General features: G+C 43.0%; 1 protein-coding gene across 1 annotated transcript in view; it reads right to left on the bottom strand.

The window, feature by feature from the left end:
* The window catches only part of KIAA1549L (KIAA1549 like), a 125,811-nt gene that overhangs the window by 50,598 nt on the left and 54,091 nt on the right, over positions 1–21,122 (bottom strand). Inside the window, exons 12-14 of the mRNA XM_004369773.1 lie at positions 19,691–19,818; positions 11,949–12,127; positions 4,171–4,388 (exon numbers count right to left, since the gene is read on the bottom strand). Coding sequence (XP_004369830.1) covers positions 4,171–4,388; positions 11,949–12,127; positions 19,691–19,818 — 525 coding nt within the window. The remainder of the gene's footprint in view (positions 1–4,170; positions 4,389–11,948; positions 12,128–19,690; positions 19,819–21,122) is intronic.

Genomic DNA, 21,122 nt, shown 5'->3' with positions numbered 1-21,122 from the left:
GGGCTCAAACGTAGCAACAACAGTGAGGATGGCGCAGGACTGGGCAGTGTTTCATTCTGTTGTGCATGGGATCACTATGAGGCAGAACCGACTCGACGGCACCTAACAACAACAACAGCCTCCAGAACTGTTATCCGAGACTTTCTACTGGGGCCTCCTTCTTCCCAGTCTGCCCTGGCCCTAGGCTGGACTCCAGGCTCTTAGCTTTGCGAAGCTGGCATTAAATTTATGTTGTTTAAAGCCACCCAGTTGTGGTGCTTTGTCACAGCAGCCCTAGGAGTAACTAATTCAGAAGAGAAGGAGGCCAGTAAAGGGCGTGGTAGGGAGCTGGTGAGCGTTGTGGGCAACTGGAGCTCAAAGTTACTGGGGAAGTTTGGGAGACAGTGTAGCTGACACCTCAGAGTTCCTCTGCCAGGGCTATCTATCCACCAGTTCCCATCTGCCATTAACTGAGGATGCTCCAGAGTGCATTTGAGCTCCCTGGCACTTCTGGTCGGCCACTGCCAGAGAAAGTCTTAAGTTGTAGGTGCTGGTATCTTCAGTAAGTAGGAGGCTGCTAGCCTTTTGGGAGCAGTGACAGGCGAGGGGGATACAGGGGGTCACTGACAGTGTCTGCCTCAGGTATGCCACATACTTTGCATCTCTGTTAGGGGTTTGTAGCATAAAAATGGGAGTGTTCTTCTCATGAATAAAAACAAAAAGGTGTGGAAACTATTTAAAAAGGTTTAGTGATGAGCTGAAATTTGGAATCCCAACTTTGATTTGATTTAATTTGGTTCTTAGAGTGAAATTCTGATTACTGATGCTACCTCTAGACAAGAGAATAATTCGCTCACTTGGGCCTGGCAGTGGCTAGGTCATTCAGAGCAGAACCTCTGGATATGTGAACTGTGAACAGCAGTTAAGGTAACTCTGACTTGTGATAACAGGTAACAAACTGTAGGCACTCTCTGGAGTAAACAGGACAGTGTACCAAGAAAAATGCCTCTGAGTTTACTGCGTTTCTGTCACTCTATTTTCCTCTATCAGTTTTTTTCCTTTCTGTCCCCATCTTTTGCTAATCCTACCCTGATCCAACCTCACCCTGATTGTGGCTTTCTATCTTCTCCCCTTAACTGGTCCAAAAAAAAAATTTTTTTTTAATTGTTTTCAGTGTTTTAGAGCCATTAAATTATTTTTTCAGCAGATAGTTACTGAGGATTAACGGGACACTGGCAGTTCCACAGGAGAATTCTCACCTTCCATGTGGGAGATCCAGGTTCAGTTCCTGGCAACGTACCCCATGGGTGGCCACCACCAATCTGCCAGTGTGTTGCTATGAAGCTTAACAGGTTTCAGTGGAGCTTCCAGACTAAGATGGCACTAGGAGGAAAGGCCTGATGATCTACTTCTGAAAATCAGCCAATGAAAACCCTATGGCAATAAATAACCTGGTCTGACCCTATGCTAGGCAGTGGGGATACATCACTACTGAAAAGAGTTTTGTTCTTCATTCTTACGAAAGCTTTAACTAAAATTTTAATTTATTTCTCAAATAACTTCCAAATTAAGTTACTTTTATTTGTACATGATCTCTGATTTATTTTTCCCAAGTGTCAGCAGGAAACCTATAGAAAACAACTCCTTGCCCCAGTCTACCAATGAAGTAAAAAGTCCCCAAGTACAAAGTAAAAGCTAGAGAAGCCACCAGCTTCCCTGCGAAATCCCTAGCTTTTCTTTACTGCCGTTCTAACATGTTGACGCACGCATCATGAACCCTGTCACAGTGTAATTTTCTATCAATGGCTTGTCACGCCAACCAAGCCTAATTAGAAGGATGGTGAATTGAGCACTAGTTTAGACTGCTCTCCTTTCTTTATTGAAAATAAAGTTATGTCGACTGAATTCGTAAAATTTAGCCTTACCACCCAGCTTGATTTTATGCCATCAATCCAAGCCTGTCACATGCTAATTTTTTGGTTTTAATAAATACGCAGGAACTGCCCTGCTCCCCGCAGTCTGTGTAGGATGGATCTGCCAAGGCTGTGTGCCAGGTTGGAGTCTCAGCACTGCTTAAAGCCAAGAGGCTGTCACCAAGGAGGGTGTATATTTGAAAGAGGTGGTCTCAAACCATAAGAGTGCCTCTGAGGGAGTGCTTCAGGGTGGGAGGAAAGGAAGAAAGGTGGGCAAGTTTAGCTTTGCAAACCTATCCCCCCTTCACCCAGTACCTGAGGCCTGCCTCTGCTTAGTTAACAACAAAGCTTGGAAGGATTCCAATTTAACCACCTGGACTAACCCTTCCTCACTAGACCAGGCTACTAGCCCCCCTTTCAAAAATTTTTATTGTGATAAAATACATATTAAAAAATATTTGCCATTTTAACCATTTTTAAGTGTGTAATTCAGTGACAGTAATTACATTCAACATGTTGGGTAACCGTCACCACAGTCTATTTCCAAATGTTTTTCATCACCCTAAACAGAAACCCAATACAAGCAGTCCCCAGATTACAAACGCGTTCAGTTCCTAAATCTGTCTTTAAGTCGAATTTGTATGTAAGTAGAGCAGTTAGGTACGGTTTGTATCTAATGTCAGTCAAATCTGTGTCTTAGTATATAGTATATAGTATACCTTTCTATGCATAAAAAAAATTAAAGAAACACTTCCAGATACACTAAAACATCTTTAACATAATAATACAGAAATAATAATAATAATGTTTGATGTGCTTTCCAAAGTAGCGCCCCTCTGTTATTACAAACCATTGTACGTACATCGAATTTTTAATATAATAGGCTTTACGGGGGTTGGTTCATAACTACGGGTTGTATATAAGTCAGATGTTCATAACCTGGGGACTGCCTGTACCCCTTAGGCAGTAACTCCCCATTTCTTCCTCCCCTCAGCCCCTGGTAACCACTAATAAACTTTTGTCTCTATGCACTTACCTTTTCTAGATATTTCGTGTAAGTGAGATCATACAATATTTGTCCTTTTGTGTCTGACTTCTTTCACTCAGCATGTTTTCGAGGTTCATCTATGTCATGGCATGCATTAGAACTTCATTTCTCTTTATGGCTGAATAGTATTCCACTGAATGGCACACCACAATTTGTTTATCCATTCATCTGCTGATAGACATTTCAGTTGTTTTGGCTATCGTGCATAATGCTGCAACAGACACTGGTGCACAGGTATCTGCTGGAGTCCCTGCTTTCAAGGCTTTTGGGTATATACCTAGGAGTGGAATTGTTGGGTCTTATGGTAATTTTGGGAGTCCCTGGGTGACACAAATGGTTAAGTGCTTGACTACCAGCCAAAAGACTCACAGTTTGAACCCAGCCAGAGGTGCCTCAGAAGATAGGCCTCGTGCTCTGCTCCTGAAAGGTCACAGCCTTGAAAACTGTATGGAGTACAGTGCTACTCTGCACACATGGGGTTACCACGAGTGGGAATCAACTCAATGGCAACTAACAACAACAACATGGTAATTCTTTAACTTTTTGAAGAACAGGCCCCCCTTTTAAGCTGTCACAGAAGCTCATACTTTTCCATCAAACATCCATCGCCCTTGTGATTAACAAACCTTTGGGGTGATCATTATTTTTCTCTTCTATCAGACCTTAAGCTCCACAAGAGCAGTGATCAGTCTGTCTTGTCCACTATAAACGTTGAATGAATGAATGAGAAAAAGCACACATGGCCATAACAGAATTTAGCATCTTGCTCAGTGCCTAATACATAGCAGGTGACAATTACTGTTGAGTAAATGCACACATCTGTGAGTTAAAGCAATAATCGCAGCATGGAGCTCTCAGCAGCTGTGCAGTAAGTACTCACTAAGGCTGAATGAAAAGCTAAGGCATGAAATTTGCTTTTCTTATGTAAGAGCCACTAAAATAATTGAAAAATACAATGCCCCTTGATCTAGAGTAAGTGATAATTATATCTTCACCCAGCCCTGAAACAGCCACCGGGTTAAAAACAAAAAAAACCATTAAGCTAAAGTACAATTATGGTTGTTTGCCCGACCATTTTTTTCCTAATGGCTTCAATTTTTTTTCTCTCCCAGACTTATTATGGAGTATCTGCTTTCATGGATGAGCAGCCTGCAAAGATCTCAAGGCATCCTCTGCGCCCCCCCCACCAGTGACATCACAAACATTTAGAGAATCTCTTGAATACCACACCTGTTTTTAGACTCCGTGAATGGGGCACAGAGTTCTGGGTCTGGATCCAGAATGTGGTCAATTTCCTTTTGGGTTTTTTCATACATCTTTTTTCTTTCAGTCAGACCCTTGTTTGTCTCCACTGGAGGGAAATCATAATATCCCTTCCTCTTGGCTTTGAGGCGCAGCTTGTTCCGATAGTGCTCAATGTCTGACTTCTGCTTCAGAGCTTTGTTCACCTGGGGAGAAAGACTGTCTCAGGCACACACTGGCCCAGCAGTGCCGACAGGTGTGAGGCTTTCATCAGAGGGTGGTAGTCCTGGAAAAGCCATCCTAGGATTCACCTCTAGTCAGCTAGACCAACCCATTCCCTTTCCAAGGCCAGCCCACAAGTAATGTGGAGCCTGGCACTGACCTAAGTCACCAGACATCTTCTATCTGAGCCTCCTTCTCCCCATCTGCCCTGACAGTGGTAAAGGCTAGACCTGGCTGCAAGCTCTTAGCTTTGTGGCATTGGCCTTAACCTCGCCTATGCCCTTTTGTGTCCCTGCCTATACCTTTTTGGTTTTCCTGTTTGGGAATCTCTGGCTTGACACCCCAGCTAGTTCTCGATGCCCCTACTCTAGCTCCAGCCCTGCGGAACCCAATGGCCTTCCCTGGCCATTTAGCTGGTGTCCAGCTGGATAAGACAGCCCATTCCTGAAAAAGCTGAGTTGAGATGAATGGGGCAAGAAGGGAGAGTGAACACTCTGCTCCAGAGGTCTCTCCAAACTATCAACCTGTATTTGAGAGCTTATTTTTGTAGATGCATGTCTTTCTTGAGAGACAGGTAATTTTGAAACCTTGTATGACCACTAATACCAATCAAGTCCTGCTCAACAGGGAAAGCCTGGTCTGGTCTTTCAGAAAGGAACATGGCAAAATGTACCCTATGAGACGTCAAAGATACAAGTAGATGACTATGCTGTATATAACAAATGATGAGAACATTACACCCACATATGGAGCTGCATGGTGAAATCTGCCTGGGACTTATGGATGATATGGAGAACCATTGGTGCTGTATGTAATCAACCTTGATTAAGAGCTAGGGCTGCTGACCAAAAGGTCAGCAGTTCAAATCCACCAGCCATTTCTTTGACACTCTATGGGGCAGTTCCAGTCTGTCCTATAGGGAGGGTTGCTATGAGTTGGAATCGACTCGATGGCAATGGGTTTGGTTTTTGGTTGGTATATAGTATAGAGAGCATTTTCACAGCTGTAATTTTAAGGGACACTCATCAAAAGTCTGGTAACTGTGGGCATTATTTCCACCTGACAGGTGAGGAAACTGAGGTCCAAAAAAGCAAAGCTAGTAAAATGCAGAAATGAGGCACCAGTTATCTGATAAAGATTAACAGTGTAGTAATGTGCCAGGTACCATGTGCTTTATGTGTACGAACTCACCTTAATCTTCACAACAACCCATAAGGCAGGTTACTATTACTCCCCCATTTTACAGATGAGGAGATTAAGGAACCTTCTCAAAGCCTCACAGATAACCAGAGGTGGAACCAGGATTTGACCCTGGGCAGCCAGTCTAGCTGTGTACTATGTGCACCGCCCCTTAGGAAGAGAACCAGGGAAGTAGGAAAGACCCAAAGTCAAAGCCCCTGGACTGGTTCTACCCAGGGAGGGGCTGGGGGCTAAGGCTGGCATGGACTCACCAGAATTGAGCCTTTCAGTTTGGATTATGACCAAGGCAGTTGTTCCCTGGCAGTATATCCACTGGCTGCAGAAGTGGCAAAAATACAGAGGCCCAGGCTGTATTACGGACCTACTGAATCAGAATCTTCAAACATGGGGCCTGGGCATCCGTATTTCTGAAAAACCCTGGAGCTGATTCTGATCTACCACCTGTGCCACACCTTTGGTGCGGAGTGCTGGTTTTCAAACCGTGTTCCATGGATTCATATATTTTTTTGTAAGGTCACTGCTCCAGAGACTCTTATGAGAGCTATGGGTCTTACCCCTCATAAGCCAATACACAGCAATTTTCATACAAGTTCAGCAACTCCAGGGACCTGGGTTAAGAATTCTTGCCCTAGGATTCCAGGAGATTCCCCAGGCATCAGGAAAGTGTGGGAGCAGCAAGAAGACGAGGCTGAGCTGTTGGCTCTTGTCTCCAACAACCAGAGCAGAATCTTGTCTTTGATTCGTGTTTCATATTGGACTTCCACAAAACAGCTTGCTTAAAGGAAGAATTAGGGGTAGAGAAGGTATGAGGCCCACTGGTCTAGGGGATCAGGAAATTGGGGCCTGATGTCCGAATCAGTCAGAACTGAGCTCTGGGAGGGAAAAGAGACAGGACTATGGGCCTGAGACAGGCACATAAGAAACGCAGGGGTGGTGATGGTACCCCTCTGAGGCCAGTGATGGGAGAAGAGAAGCTGCTTGAAGGCTCCCAGGACCATGGCAGTGGAGCTTCTTCACTAGCCCGTGCCAAAGGCTGAGAGCTGGGGACTGAGACGTACACTGGCTTATCCCTCCTGGACATGGAAGTTCCTCAGGCAGTAAGGCTTCATAGCCTGGAATGCTGGGTTTCTGTCAGGACCACGAGTCCCTGACTCACTGTAGGTGCTGCTGACAATACTTTAAGTTCTTTTTCTTCTTTAAGTGAAGTCTCTCCTATTTGGATCGTTAACTTAAATCTCCTAGAATTTCAAGACTTTAAAAATTAAGGCAGAGAGTACTCCCTTCTGCTGAGGTAACATCTTCCCTCTGCCTTCCTATTCTGCTTCCCAACTGGCACAGGCGAGTATGAGAGGGGGTCCCCTCTTGAGCCAAACTCACATGCAAGTAACATAGGGGAAGAATCTCCTTTTAAAGTCAATCTTTCCCTCACTTGTTCCCAACTCTTGATGAAATATTCACCAAATTTAGTTGGGTTAATAAGCAGATGGAGTCCCTGGCTGGTGCAAATGGTTAATGCGCTCAGCTGCTAACCAAACGGTTGGAGGTCTGAGTCTACCCAGAGGCACCTCAGATGAAAGGCCTGGTGATCAACTTCCAAAAAAGTAGTCATTGAAAACCCTACGGAGCACAGCACTACTCTAACATACATGGGGTTGCCCACTATGAGTTGGAGTCAGCTCAGTAGCAATTGGTTTTTAACAAGCAAACACTCTTGGGAGGATAATTTTGCTTTCGGTCACTTACATGATAACTTGTGGGGATGATATGTTCTCATGAACTGAGATGATGAAGTAGCACAGAGCTGTGTTAAGTGTGTAGGTCCTGGAACCAGATCACCTAGGTTTAAATTCTTGTTCTGCCTTTTCCTACCTGTGTGGCCTTGGGCATATTACTTCATTTCTCTGTGCCTCAGTTTCTTTCACTGTAAATGGGAGATGATAATACCAACTACCTCATAGGGTTGTTGTAAGCATTGCATAAGTTTATGCATATGGCGTGCTTACAATGTGGCTAGGCACTCAGAACTTCAAAATGTTATTGTTAATGTGGTTGTGTAGGGTTTCTACCTATTCAAGAATACAGGACAGGCGGCTTGACAGAGAGAAGAAAAATGAGTAACATGCGAGCATAGAGTATGAAGGGTGGTCCGGCTTGGGTGGAGTGCCATGGTGGGGAGGCTTTGGGCTGAGCACTAGAGAGGCCACGGGGAGTGGGAAGGGGCAGGGCAGGGCAGACAAAGGAGACTGGACATGCAGCAGGCTGCACTGCAAAATGTTGTCTTAGAATGTCCCTGTTCCTTCTTGCCCATAAGAGTTATTCAGATTTCATTCTTTCTAGTTCTTGTTTTACAGGGGAAAGAGAAAAGGGCAAGACAGCAGTAAGGAAGAGGCTATAACAACACATACCAAAAACCTGGGGACTTTTAAGGAATAGGTACAGGACTAGCTGTGTTTGGCCAAAAAATTATAGTGAGAGTGTGGTGTTTTATGGAAGTCCAGCCAAGCATCCATGCAACTAGGAGGAGTTATGAGACTGAGTATCTATATCCCATCTTCGAGGATAAACTCTCAGATGCCAGAACTTGGCTAAATGTGCAAGTTCCAATTCTAGACCAATACTCCAATACTCCACACTACTAAACCAGCCTAGCATGAAGTCACCCAGGGGTAAGATACGTAGCAACCTACAGTAAAACTATGAGGTTCACTAACATAAGGGTGCATCTTAGATGCTCTGTTTTTAAAGCATTCGAAGAAACATAATATCAGGGGAAATATTTCTTCTAACTTTTGCAAAGCTCTCCCCACCCTGGGACCTAACAATAATATTTTTAGGCTGGTAGAATTTTACAAGACTTAATTGTTTCCTTATTCTGCTTGCCACTGAGAAAATCAGTGAAGAGAAGAAGCTAACACAACATCCTCTGATCCAGGAATCACATTTCTGGACTCTCTCCTAGAGCAACATTTCAAAAGAGATTAAAAGCTAGATGTGAAAGTTAGCATCAGCAGTAATCAGACTATACCAGTATCAAGTACTTCCCGAGATGAGGCACTGAAAAGTGTACATCACTCCTGTGGTATCCTGCCAAAACTGCAGAACGTCAATCATGTGAAAACATCACACAGACCCAAACTGAGGGACATTCCATGCAATAACCCAAAAATGTAATAATGGCCACGAAAGACAAAGAATGATTGGACAACTGTCCCAGACTGGAGGAGACCAAGAAGACAACTAACTGCCATTGTGGGATCCTGGACTGGACCCTGGAACAGAAGAAAGGACGTTAATAGAAAAACCAGCAAAATTCAAATAAGGTCTGTAGATGAGTTACTAGAACTGTTCCAGCGTTAATTTCCTGGGTTTGAAAATTAGTCTAGGATTAGGTTAAGATGTTAACGTTAGGGGTAGCTAGGTAAAGTGTGTACAGGAAATCTGTACTCCCGCTCCAACTTTTCTGTAAGTCTCAAATTATTTCAAAATAAAAAAGTGCTTAAAAGACATTATGAAAAAAAGTCATATGAAATTAATCATTGTAGTAAATATAATAACTATAATATTATATATTATAATATTTGGTCATTAGAATAACCAAAACCAAAACTAAAAAACAAAAAACTTGAAAGATTTGGTCAGTGGAAGACTAGTTTTTCCATCAATGGTGTACTTTCTCAACTGTTGTTTGACACCGTCAAACGATTCCGACTCATAGCGACCCCATGTGACAGAGTAGACTGCACCATAGGGTTTTCTTGGCTGTAATCTTTACAGAAACAGATGGCCAGGTCTTTCTCCTGCAGAGCTGCTGGGTGAATGTGAACAGCCGACCTTCTGGTTAGCAGCCAAGCGCTTAACTGTTGTACCACCAGGGCTCCTTTCCTTCTCAACTAGGTCATTAAAAATGATAAACAGTAAGACCACAGAAACCCAGCAGATGCTTAGGATACAAGACATAAAGTTGTCTGTATATGGCGGGATTCTAAATATACATCAGTTCGGTCAAAGGCTTGAAGAGAATGTGCAAAAATGAAAACAGAGGATATGATAAGGGAGGGTGAAATTATGGTGATTTTTCTCTGTTATTTTGTGAACTTTCTGTTGTATTTTATATTGTTTTTGTATTTTCTTTAAAATATCTTTTTTAAAAGAATTTCATGTAATTCACAAAAGATGAACTTATGGCTTCTGAGCTGTGATTTCCTCACTTAAACTAGCCACTTAGAAGAACAGAAAGAAAATTATAAGACAATCTGCCTTGAGCTCCACAAGGCAGCAAATTACAGAGAACAGTCTGCGGCTCTTTTCCAATGCAAATGCCAGCAATGTCCATTCCTTTAACTAGCAAAATGTAGCCAGTATCCGTTTCTGGACAAGAAACGTGTTCATCTGTTCTCCTTCTGTGACAGGGTGATGGGCCTGGCAGAAAAGGGGGATCGGTAAGTTGAATTTAGCAAGATTTGGAATCTCTCCCCATGGCATCCAAATCACTAAGGTGGGATGATAAGATCCAGGCACAGTGGCTATTACCTGGGCCCGTAACTGGGCAGAGGTCCTCATCAAGAGCAGTTCTCAGCACATGAGCATAACTCCAGAGGCCTCTGATCGCTGGGCTTGTGTGTTTGGTGGCAGAACTGGGCCCAAGGAAAGATTCAGAGGCAGTGATTGGCTCTGGGAAGACAACCAGTTTCCATCTGGTTATAGAGCCAAGTGGCATAAAGGGAATGGTCAATGAGTCCTTGCTCACTGGTTGTCTAATTGATGATAATAATAAGTAATACATATAGTGTTTATTGTGTGCTAGGCACTGTTCTAAGTGCTTTAAATAGATTAATTCATTTGAATTCTCACAGCAGCCCCATTTTACAGATGGAGAAACCGAGGCAGAGAAATTTAGGCTAGCTCAGTCCTTCTGCCCAGGAAATAAGAGGTGCTTCCTGAGTTAGGTTTGTGAAACGCTTTTATAAGTGGCCTGGATGGTGGAATGAGAGCAAGCCCCTGACATGAGTTTACCATGCTACTATGCCAAGTTATACAGGGCTGTGGTAAGCTCCTTGAGGTGTTGGGGAAAAAGACTTTAAAACTTTGGAAATCTCTCACTTTTTTCAGGTAACAATAGCAGGTATATACAAAAATCTCTCTCCTTTTTTCAGGTAACAATAGCCGGTATATATAAAAATCTCTCACTTTTTTCAGGTAACAATAGCAGGTATATACAAATGAAATGAACAACAAATCTGCCAACCTAACAAAAAAATATAGGAAAGTATTTATGTGTGTACATGTGCACATGTGTGATGTAAATGCTCATATCATCTTCCACAGGCATGTTATTCTTAAAGGTTCATAAGTATTTTTAGCCCACTGACCATTCTGCTGCAGAAGATGGAAGAATGGCAGATAATTTTTATCCAACTTGCTCTTCCTCTAAACTACAAACACTATCTGTCTGTCTGTCTATCTGTCTATCTGACATCTGTTTTTCTTTGGTGGAATCATCACTCTTTGGTGTATGCCATTAATTTTTTTCAAACTCTTGGGTAACTTAATTAACATTAGATACACAACAAAATCCTGGAAGCAGGCAATGGGTTATTTCAAGCTTGTTCAAAGGAGTAAAAGTTGTTTCAGAGTTTATAGCATGGGCTACATCCCTGTCCATATGACAATATCTTCTCTGGCTCCCTCTCAATTCAAGCCTCTCCCGTTCCTACTAGGAAATAGGGTTTTCTTCATTGTGTTAATTATGTCAGACCCCTGTAGGGTGAATTCTAAATCTGATCACTTCTGAGTTGCCAAAAGAGCAGAATGGACACAGAAACACACACTCTAGGGAAGACAGACACCATGTGAGAATGTTCTACAAGTCAAGGAACCAAGGAACATTCAGGGCTACCAACAAGGAAGGAATCGGCACAGCCGAGAGCCTGATTTGGACTTCCAGCCTCCAGAACTGTGAGGAGAATAAATTCCTGCTCTTTAAGGCCACCCATTTGTGTCACTGCAGCACTGGGTACCTAAGACAGGAGTGTTATCAAGAAAGGCAAAAGTTTGTAGGTGCGGGTGGAGACTGTAGAACTTCTAATTCTTTCTCTTCATAGCTACAGTTTTTAAAAAGTTCCCACTGGGCTTTCTAATAACGGTAGAAAATACTCTGACAACATCTCCCAGCAAACTCCTTTTGGGTGACTTGAGTCTTGATTCATTCCACAGAGGCCTGGTGTTTGCAGAGGGATGTCTGACAGACGCAATCTCCACCCAGCTACTGTGAGGTCTTACTCCTAGGTACTCATTCACTGAGACCTGGCTAGACTCCCTCCCACTCTGGGTCCTCAGATCCTTACCTCACCGTTGAGGACTGCTGACTCCTGGCTCCTGTCTGAGGCTGGCTGTAACACAGGAAGGGCAGTGGGCTTTATTGCAATGAGCTGCACAGAGCCAGAAGACGAGTCGAAGGGATCAGCGGCCGCCTTGCCAGAGCTGTCAAAAAGAACTGCTCCCTCCTCTTCATCACTCACCGGCACTGAAGCACAACATAAACACATTGATTTTATGATTTAGAGGAGCTGCATGGCCATGGGAGAATTTATGAAACGCTCACAGCTTAGGATATTACTTTACTCAAAAACGAGCTCAGAACAACAGTATCTGGTTCAGTGCCAAGGGATCACTGCTGCTTATGGATTTCTTTTCAATTCAAGACCTACACTAGGTATAGGAGCCCTGGTGGTGCAAATGGTTAAGTGCTCAGCTGCTAAATGAGAGGACGGCAGTTCAAACTCACCTGGAGACTCCATGGGAGAAAGACCTGGTGATCTGCTTCTGTAAAGATTACAGCCAAGAAAATCCCATGGGGCAGTTCTACTCTGTCACATGGGGTAGCTATAAGTTGAAATTGACTCAATGGCACCCAACAATATACTACTTATACCTCAGCTGCATTATCAGTGGGTTGGAAACAATGTTAAAGGTTTGAATTTAAACAGTAAAAATGATTCTTCCAAAACTGCAATAATATGCACTAAAAAAAAGAAAGAAGGAAAGAAAAAGAGAAAGAAAGGGGAAGGAAGGAAGGGGAAAAGAAAACAAAAATCACTTCTCTATGTTTGAGCCAGAGGTGGGAAAGATGCAATTTGGTCAAATTAAGCAATTATTTTCAAAATATGACAATAAGGACGTTCGGTTCCGTCTCTGCCACCAAAGCTACCAATTTTTGCACAATGTTAAGGTAACAGGTCTTCTTTGGTCAACTGGCCACATTACTTGCTGATGACGTTTCATTGTTTTTCTTGCTAAAGGCTGCTTCTCCAGTGATTTGGGTTTTGGTTTCTTTCATTTGTCTAAAACAAAAGCAAGCTAAGAAATAACCACCAGAGAAACTAATTTAAAGTTACAGACAACTCCCCTAATTAAATAGAGTGATTTCCACCTACACTCTGTTAAATTAATTCTCCCCTCTGACAGATAATTCTGCTGTGATTGCTGAGAGACACCAGTCTGCCTTGTGCTCCCATAACTAAGCTGACAGGAGAAGTTCCGGGGCCCACAGTAGCTCGCTGATTTACTTGTTCTTAAAGTGTATTCCCATTAAGTAACTGTAAGAACGACAGCTTATTGAGCATGGCTCGGCAAGAGATAAATTAAGCCTGTTCAAACAACTAAACCAGTAAACAATTTAGGAGCAAAATAGGTGTTATAGAAAATATGAATGTACTAGAAGTGTATTTATTTTTCCTCCTGTCTGCGCAAGAGATTGGAATGTTATTTAAAGTATTTAGAAACACATAGTTGTATCATTTCGTAACTTATAACCACAGAAGATTTATCAAATTAAGCCAAGTAAGTTCTTACTCTAGAATGTGAATAGAACACCTCTGAGTCTAACAATGGGTTATATTGGAGCATTTTTTAGTTCTGTGGGCTTATTTGCAAACAGCAGGCCATCAAGTAGCCAATTGCAGAGGAAAATCTCTATTCAGATGCGTTGCCAGATGCATATATGTATTCAGGGTATAGTTTTTCTGGACATCTCTTGCCTGGCCACCATCATCTCCCACCTGGTAGCCAGCCTCCAAAATGGCTCCCAACGCTTCTTGCCTCCCGATATTTACGCCCTCCCACAATGAGCAGGACTGACCTGTGTGGCCAATATAAAATTGCAGAAATGACAATGTGTTGCTTCCAAGGCTAGGTAATAAAAGACACTGTGGCTTCTATCTTGCTCTCTCTTGGATCATTTACTCCGGGAAAAGCCAGCTGCCATGTTATGATGACACTCAAGCAGCCCTATGGAGAGGTCCATGTGGCAAGGAACGGAGGCCTCCTGCCAACAGCCATATGAGTGAGCCATTTTGCAAGTGGACTGTCAAGTCCTAGTCAAGCCTTTTGATGACTACAATCTCAGGCCGACATCTTGACTGCAAGCTCATGAAAGACCCTGAGCCAGAAACACCCAGCCAAACCATTCTTGAATTCCTGATCCACAGACATTATATGCAATAATAAATGCTTATTGTTGTTTTAGGTTACTAAGTACTAGGCGCCCTGATGGTGCAATGGTTAAGCACTCCACTGCTGACCAAAATGCTGGCAGTTCAAATCCACCCAATGGCCCCAGAGGAGAAAGACCTGGCGATCTGTTTCCATAAAATTACAGCCTAGAAAGCCTTATGGGGCAGTTCTACTCTATTACATGGGGTTGCTGTGAGTCTGAATCCACTCAACGGCATCTAACAACAACAAGTGTTAGGGTGATTTGTTATGCAGCAATAAATAATGAATATGCCTCTTAAACAGCCTTCCACCTCTGTTTCCACTCTTGTCCTCCTCCCACTACAACACTTACTTCACCAGCAGCCAGGATGGATAATCTTTTCAAAAGGTAGCCAGGTAACATTACTCTTTTGCTTCATAACCTGAGGTTTTATCTCCCTCAGAAAAAAATCCCAGAGTCTTTACCATGGCCTGCAAGGTCCTATATGATCTGGTGCCGGCCACCTTGCTGACGCCATCTCCTACCTCTCCGCCATATCCACTCTGCTCCAGCCACAAGGACCTTCCTTCTGGTCCTTGAAAACACATCAGGCTTGTTTCCATCACAGACCTTTTATATTAGCTGTTCCCTCTGCTTGGAATGCTCTTTCCCCACATCTTTACTTATCTGGTTTTCCTTCTTATTTTTCAAGTCTTAGATTCAAAAAGACCGCCCGTGCAATCTAAAATAACCCCCTCGTCACCCTGTTGTATTTTCTTCCTAGCACTTACCACTACTGATTGGTTGTAATGACTTACAGTGTTCCCCCACCTCTGCCACTAGACTATAAGCTCCATACTTGCCCATATTTTAAAGGCTGATACCCATTGCTTTTAACAGTATCTCACATAGAGTTGGCTTTCAATAAGAATTTGTTGAATGAATGAATGAGTCAACTTTCTTAACATGGAGAAGGAGATGCTGTTAGTACCTGCAGAACAGGTAAACATGTAGAAGTTAAAGTTATGCCATCACTAAGCTGTTCAGAGGGTGAAAAGTGGTACGTAGCATTTCTATTGCTCTGGGTCATGACCACTGCACGGACAGGGTAAGGTGGGGAGCATAACTATAAGGAGGCAAGAAAATGACACGCTGAGAACTACACAAACTACGGTTGTTTTCCATCCTCACTTGCAAAAAAGTCAGATTCAGATTAGCACAATAATTCCTCTAGTTATCCTCCAGAAACAAGGACTTAGAATATGCTTCATTGAAAAAGTACATGAAAAGACATTCCATTAAATATCAATACATTAGGACATTAAAATGTTGTGTGAGTACAGAAGGTTCCTGGGAATGTTTAATGCGTAATTAGTCTCTAAAGAAAAGGGCACTGAAGAATGCCCAAGGAAAGGGGCTATGGCTAAACCAAGGAAGTATCCTAGAACACCATCCCATCATCACAGTAAATGCAACCAAACAACCATCTCATATCTAGTTCTGCTCTGTTTGCATGGCTGGTTTTAACTTCAGTAAATTAGGCTGGGAAGGCAAACGTCATTTCTTCCTGTTTGAACTGGCATGGGGAGAGGACTCCCACTTGAAGCAGAAAATGCTTTTTAAAACAACACACACGCTTTCTTTCTGAATTTTTCATTAAAGCTCAAAGACAAATAATCTACAACTAGCATCAAGGCCCTCTGGTGTTGCTGATCAGGTAATAAGCAAGTCTGCATGTCACTGGGAAAGCAAACCAAGCATAAAAACTGAAACTGTTTTTGAGCTAATATCTCTGACAAATCTTCCTTTATTTCTTAATCCCAGAATTGCCTGAAGGCCTCTGTTAAGAAAGCAGTAATCTATCCTCCAGGCTCTCTAATTCTTGTCCTCTCCTTGCTCCACTTGTTCCATGACTACTAGAAGGCAAGGCCTAATTAGATTCTGAGCTTTGACAGTGAAATCTCTCAGTGACGTAAGTGGTTTAGGGAGTTTGTTTGCCTTTAAACAACTAGGGATGCAAATACATATATTATGCTAGAATCTGGAACTCATTTTTAATTTCTCCTGGAACCTTTTCTAAGGCGACAATGGTTTCAGCTCAAAGTTCAAGTGTCTGTATTTGGTTGAAAAACACTAAATGGTCTTGCTTTCACATGTATCTTTCCCAGTCATATTTAAACATCATCATGAAACAGACCCTAAAATTGCCTTGAAGCTATGGTAACTAATGAGGTCACTGAGCTTCCAGAAGGATCCACACCAACCCTGTTGCTATCAGGATAGTATCTTTTCCTTTTAAAAATTCTGATTTTCATAAAAGAAGAAAACTGGAGGCTACAGATAAAACAAAGCTTTGGGAAAATAGGACCAGTTTTAGAATGATGGCCTGGTACATGAACATTTATTAATTATACTTATTAATCCTAAGAATGGACACTAGAATGAATACAATGCTGTAAGAAAACAGTACTTGAATGTTCCAGATCAACAGAGTAATCTCTTCTTACAAGCCACATTCACACCAGAAGTCGTCAATACTTTTTGTAAGCTGACAATGTGATGGAAATACACCTTTTTGTTTCTCCACATTTCCATTCAACGTCTGTTATTTCCCTCCTTTTTCCCCCCTCCCTGCCTCCCTTCAGTTCATCTTCCAATCCAATAAAATACACTATTAATTCTCTTGGTTAGAATTTGACCTAGTATTATGACAAAACGGAGCCCTTTGGTAAAAAGAACAAGTGTAGGCTTCACTGCAGGCCTATCCTAGGATTCTGTTGTGCTTCAGTATCTATCCTGTTTTACATTCAGTGAGTTGGTCCTATCATTTCTAATTGAAAATTTCAAACCTGAACTTCACTGATTGGAAACTTGTGGTGACACAGTAGCAACCAACCCTGAAAATGCACTGGGTTTGCTTTTGGCAAAAATGTAACCAAGCACTCTACACCTGGAGATAAATAAAATAAAATAAACAAATGAGAACCTCAGCCGAGTATAGTCATGGCATTTTATTTATGCACCCATCTGTTGTTGTATCTGAATCTGATACTTAAATAACCAAAGTGACCCAAACAGAACAAGGAGGCAGGCGGAGGGGGCGGACAGACAAGAAGAGTGAAGGTCAGCAAGAACAGGTAGCACAGATCAGTGTTCAGTAAGCTGGGGGTGGGGAGTCTGGTGTCTGGCACTGGCTCAGCGCCCTCTTACTCTGTGCAGGGGAGGAGGAAAGGCATCGGGTTGTAGATGTGTATTTACTGACAGAGAAGTCTGTTGACAGCACATTTTTAAGCACGCATAGAACAATATGCACAGTGATCCCATTTTATAAAATATAACAAAGCAGTGCCACAAAAAACAAGGATACATGTATGTTGTCATATGCATAGACGGTCTGAGAAAGACCCACACTGAATTATTCAAGGTCATTTGTGGACTAGGGTTGGGCGAGTGGGGCATTTGGGAGAGAGTGGATTTTGACTTTATATACTTCTAGAACCCAGATCAGTTGCTGTCAAGTCTATCCCAATTCATGGTGGCCCCACTGTGTCATTGTAGAACTGTGCTCCATAGTTTTCAATAGCTGATTTTTGGAAGTTGATCACCAGGCCTTTCCTCCAAGGTGCCTCTAGGTGGACTCAAACCACCAATGTTTCATTAGTAGCTGAATGTGTTAACCATGTGCACCGCCCAGAGGCTCATTTAAATACTTCCTAGAAGTATATAAAGGAAGAAAGGAAAGGAAGGAGGGGGAAGAAAGGGGATAGGAAGAGAGGGAAGGGCAGGCATCATCTTGTCTTGGTGGCAATGGCAATAGTGAAAACAACCTGCCCCTGTGGCCTCACTGACCATTGTCTCTGCTGTCACTTTCTCCCACTACCCATCTTTCTTACAACCTCACTCTGGGAAAAAGAGAAAAAAGTCACTAAATTCATGCCCCTCTTCACAAGTTCTAGAACCCCTCTCACTTTTTTTGTGCTTGCTTGATAGGGAGCTGATGGGGCAGGATCTCAAGTGGTTCCAGGTAGGGCAGATATTCCAGGAAAATCCCACATGTCATACCCTAATTCTGATGAGGAAAGCTCAGTCTCTGTGTTGTAGGGCATGGGGAATTTGGGGGAAGAAAAAATTCAAGAACTAAATTGGTATGATGCTTTAAATAGGGGCTTTATATAATAGCTGGAAATGGGAACAGAGTCCACATTTTCTCTTCAGAGTATAAATCCATTGTGTCATTCAGAGGCGGATTAGCCAATAGGCAAGGTAAGCACAGTACTTACCTTGCTTACCAGATCATCTGTAGTGAACAATTTCACATTTTTTCACCACATCAAATATTCTGCTTCTAGGTATGGCTGGCATCTGTCTCTCTCCCAACCCCACAGTACCTTCCTACAGAATCAAAGCCTCTTTTTAAATTTATAATCCCTGACAGGGGCGGATGACCCAGTAAGAGAGGTAAGCACAGGCTTACTTGTGCTTACTTACTAATCTGTAGTGAAATTGTTCACTACAGATGATCTGGTAAGGTAAGCACGGTGCTTACCTTGCTTATTGGATAATCTGCCCCTGATGCCATTCTTTCTTTCTGTTTTTTTTTTTTTTTTTTTTTTTGGGCCAGAAAAAGGGACACCTGAAAACAAAAGAGTATTCTGGCACTAGTTCCAAAAGAGTCCCTGAACCACTTTTCGTCAAATTCCTTCAAAAGGGAAGCACAGGTAACCAGAGTACCAGATTACTTGGCTTTTCACCCGGCACTTCTGTATAGACCCACCTACCACCCTTCGAAATCCAAAAGGAATTTTCTCTGCTCTGAGTGGCAGCCAGAGTTTCTTTAAATCTGAGCTCCAGTAAGCCACAGCTAGAGGTCCAGCGTCACACACAAAAGAACTGCATGAAGAGGGTCAGAACAAAGGTGGGATCGGGGGAGAGCTAAGCAGCGCAGTGATGTCCACCAGATGTGATCTACAGAGAGTTAATGATGCCACCGCACAGCCAGGTAGCTCAGAGGACTTGTAAACAAACCCCAAACCCAAATCCTTTACAGGGAGGGGAAAACAATTCGTCATAGAGAGAAACTAAACGGTTATGTTTCCCTGGAGAATAAAGGCAGAAGCATGAGGCTGATTTCTAAGATAACAGATTTGTTCATTGTTGTTTTTTCTGGGAGAGATGGATTTGCAAAATCTGGACTCACTGGCATAGACTGAAGCCCTGAAATTTATCAGGGGAGTCAGGGCAAGAAAATGAGGGGCCTCTCCAAGACAAGCAGCATTTCAGAGACCTGCCACCTTAGTGGGCCTGATGCTAGAAATCATGTGTACTCACCCAAGATTAGAAAAATCTCTATGCAAACATTAACTGGTTCTGCAAGGGTTTTCCTAAGGTACCTACAATTCTGTAAGAACAGGGGGCAGAGGAAGTGAGACAGAATAATTCAGAGAAGGGGATAAGGTGAGACCCCAAAAGGGAGGTATGAGCTTCCTGGCCTTTGAGGGAAAGAACAGATCCCAGCGAGGGTGAAGCACACTGATGTATGTGAGTGTGCACACGTGTGTGTGCACGTGTGTGGGATAGGGGTAGGGGTGGCGCTTGGCAGGGACAGCGTCTCACCATTTCTCTTCCTTGTCTCCTCCTTTGTCACTTTCTGCTGTGCAATTACATTCTGTGGTGAGCGCCTCCCCGAGCTGGGCTTCCCTGATTCGTTGCTGATGACAGAGCCATTCTCACTGGGAGACCTGCTGGAGGTAACCATAGCAACAGGGGAGACGGTAAGTTTCAAATGAAGCAGCCTCCTGTCAAGGTTATTTGCACGGTTTATGTCTGTAGCCTTTCATTCCAGTTTTATTCACAAAGAAGGAATGACATGGAGGAAGGAAGGGGGGCAAAAAAAAAAAAAAAAAAAAAAAAAAAAGACAGCAACCCACAATACAGCATGGGTTAAGCAGCTGGCCATTCTAAAGTGCATTTATTGGTGTTCAGCTCTGCAGAGAAGTTCAATGAACACAGCCCTCAGTTTCCAGCTCTGTTTCATTAACCCCCAGTGACTATGGAAACAGTCTGTGGCTGTTTCTTGCCCTCTTTTTAAAACACAGCACTTTGGATAGTGTTGCAGAATGTTTCAATTACATAGGCATCTTCAGGGACATGCATAAAACATGGCTCGCCTGTGCTACTCTATAACAAATACCTCAGCTACTAGACATAAAGTTACCCCACCAGTGAGTTCTTCACTCTTTCTCTCTCTCTCACACACACATACACATTCTTTAACTATGGCAGCCAATGTGGTAACCACCTATATTTTGAAACAACCAATTTGAGCCAATCATTCAGCCAGGAAATACTTCATATGCACCTACTCTGTACCAAGCATTGTTCTAGGCGTACTGGTACACAGAGATACTAAGACAGCACCCCATGCTCTCCAAGAGCTCCCAGTCAGGCATAACCACTATGTGCCAAAGACTGTGCTGACTGCTTTCAAAAGCATTAAAGAATCATTATAACGACGCTCTGACTTGGTGACTGTCACCCTTGTTTAGCAAGTGAGAAATGCAAAGCTCAAGATGGTGAAGTGGTTTGTCCAGGGCAGTGCTGGGAAGTGACATATTAGCACCGGACGCCAGGGCACCCCCTGCAGGTAGGGGCTCTCCCACACAGTCAGAGCTGCCTCCCTTTACTGTCTCCTACAATGATCCCAAATGAAGCAGGCCTTTACATAGGGCAAGCCACAGGGCCTTCTCTCCTTCCCTTAGAGCACAACTTCTCTTCCAGAACGCTGTGGGAAAATGAGCCCCCACTGAGCTTCCCAGGGGGCCTCACACCTCACTCAGATCATGCCAGCCTGTGGAAGGGCAGAGCATAAAGACCAACCACCTTCCCCTCTGTGAGAGACAATCAGGAGGCAGCTATCCAGAGGCCTTATCAAACCTCGTATTGTTCTATTGTCAATTGTACAAATTCAGAAAATAATAGCGTGTGTCCCCAACAACGGAAAATTGACTGGAATAAAAAGCAAAGATGTCACTTTGAGGACTAGGAT

This window comes from Trichechus manatus, unplaced genomic scaffold (assembly GCF_000243295.1).
Source record: "Trichechus manatus latirostris isolate Lorelei unplaced genomic scaffold, TriManLat1.0 scaffold00006, whole genome shotgun sequence".
In the NCBI taxonomy this organism is placed as follows: Eukaryota; Metazoa; Chordata; class Mammalia; order Sirenia; family Trichechidae; genus Trichechus; species Trichechus manatus.
This window is presented reverse-complemented; position numbering and strand designations above follow the sequence as displayed.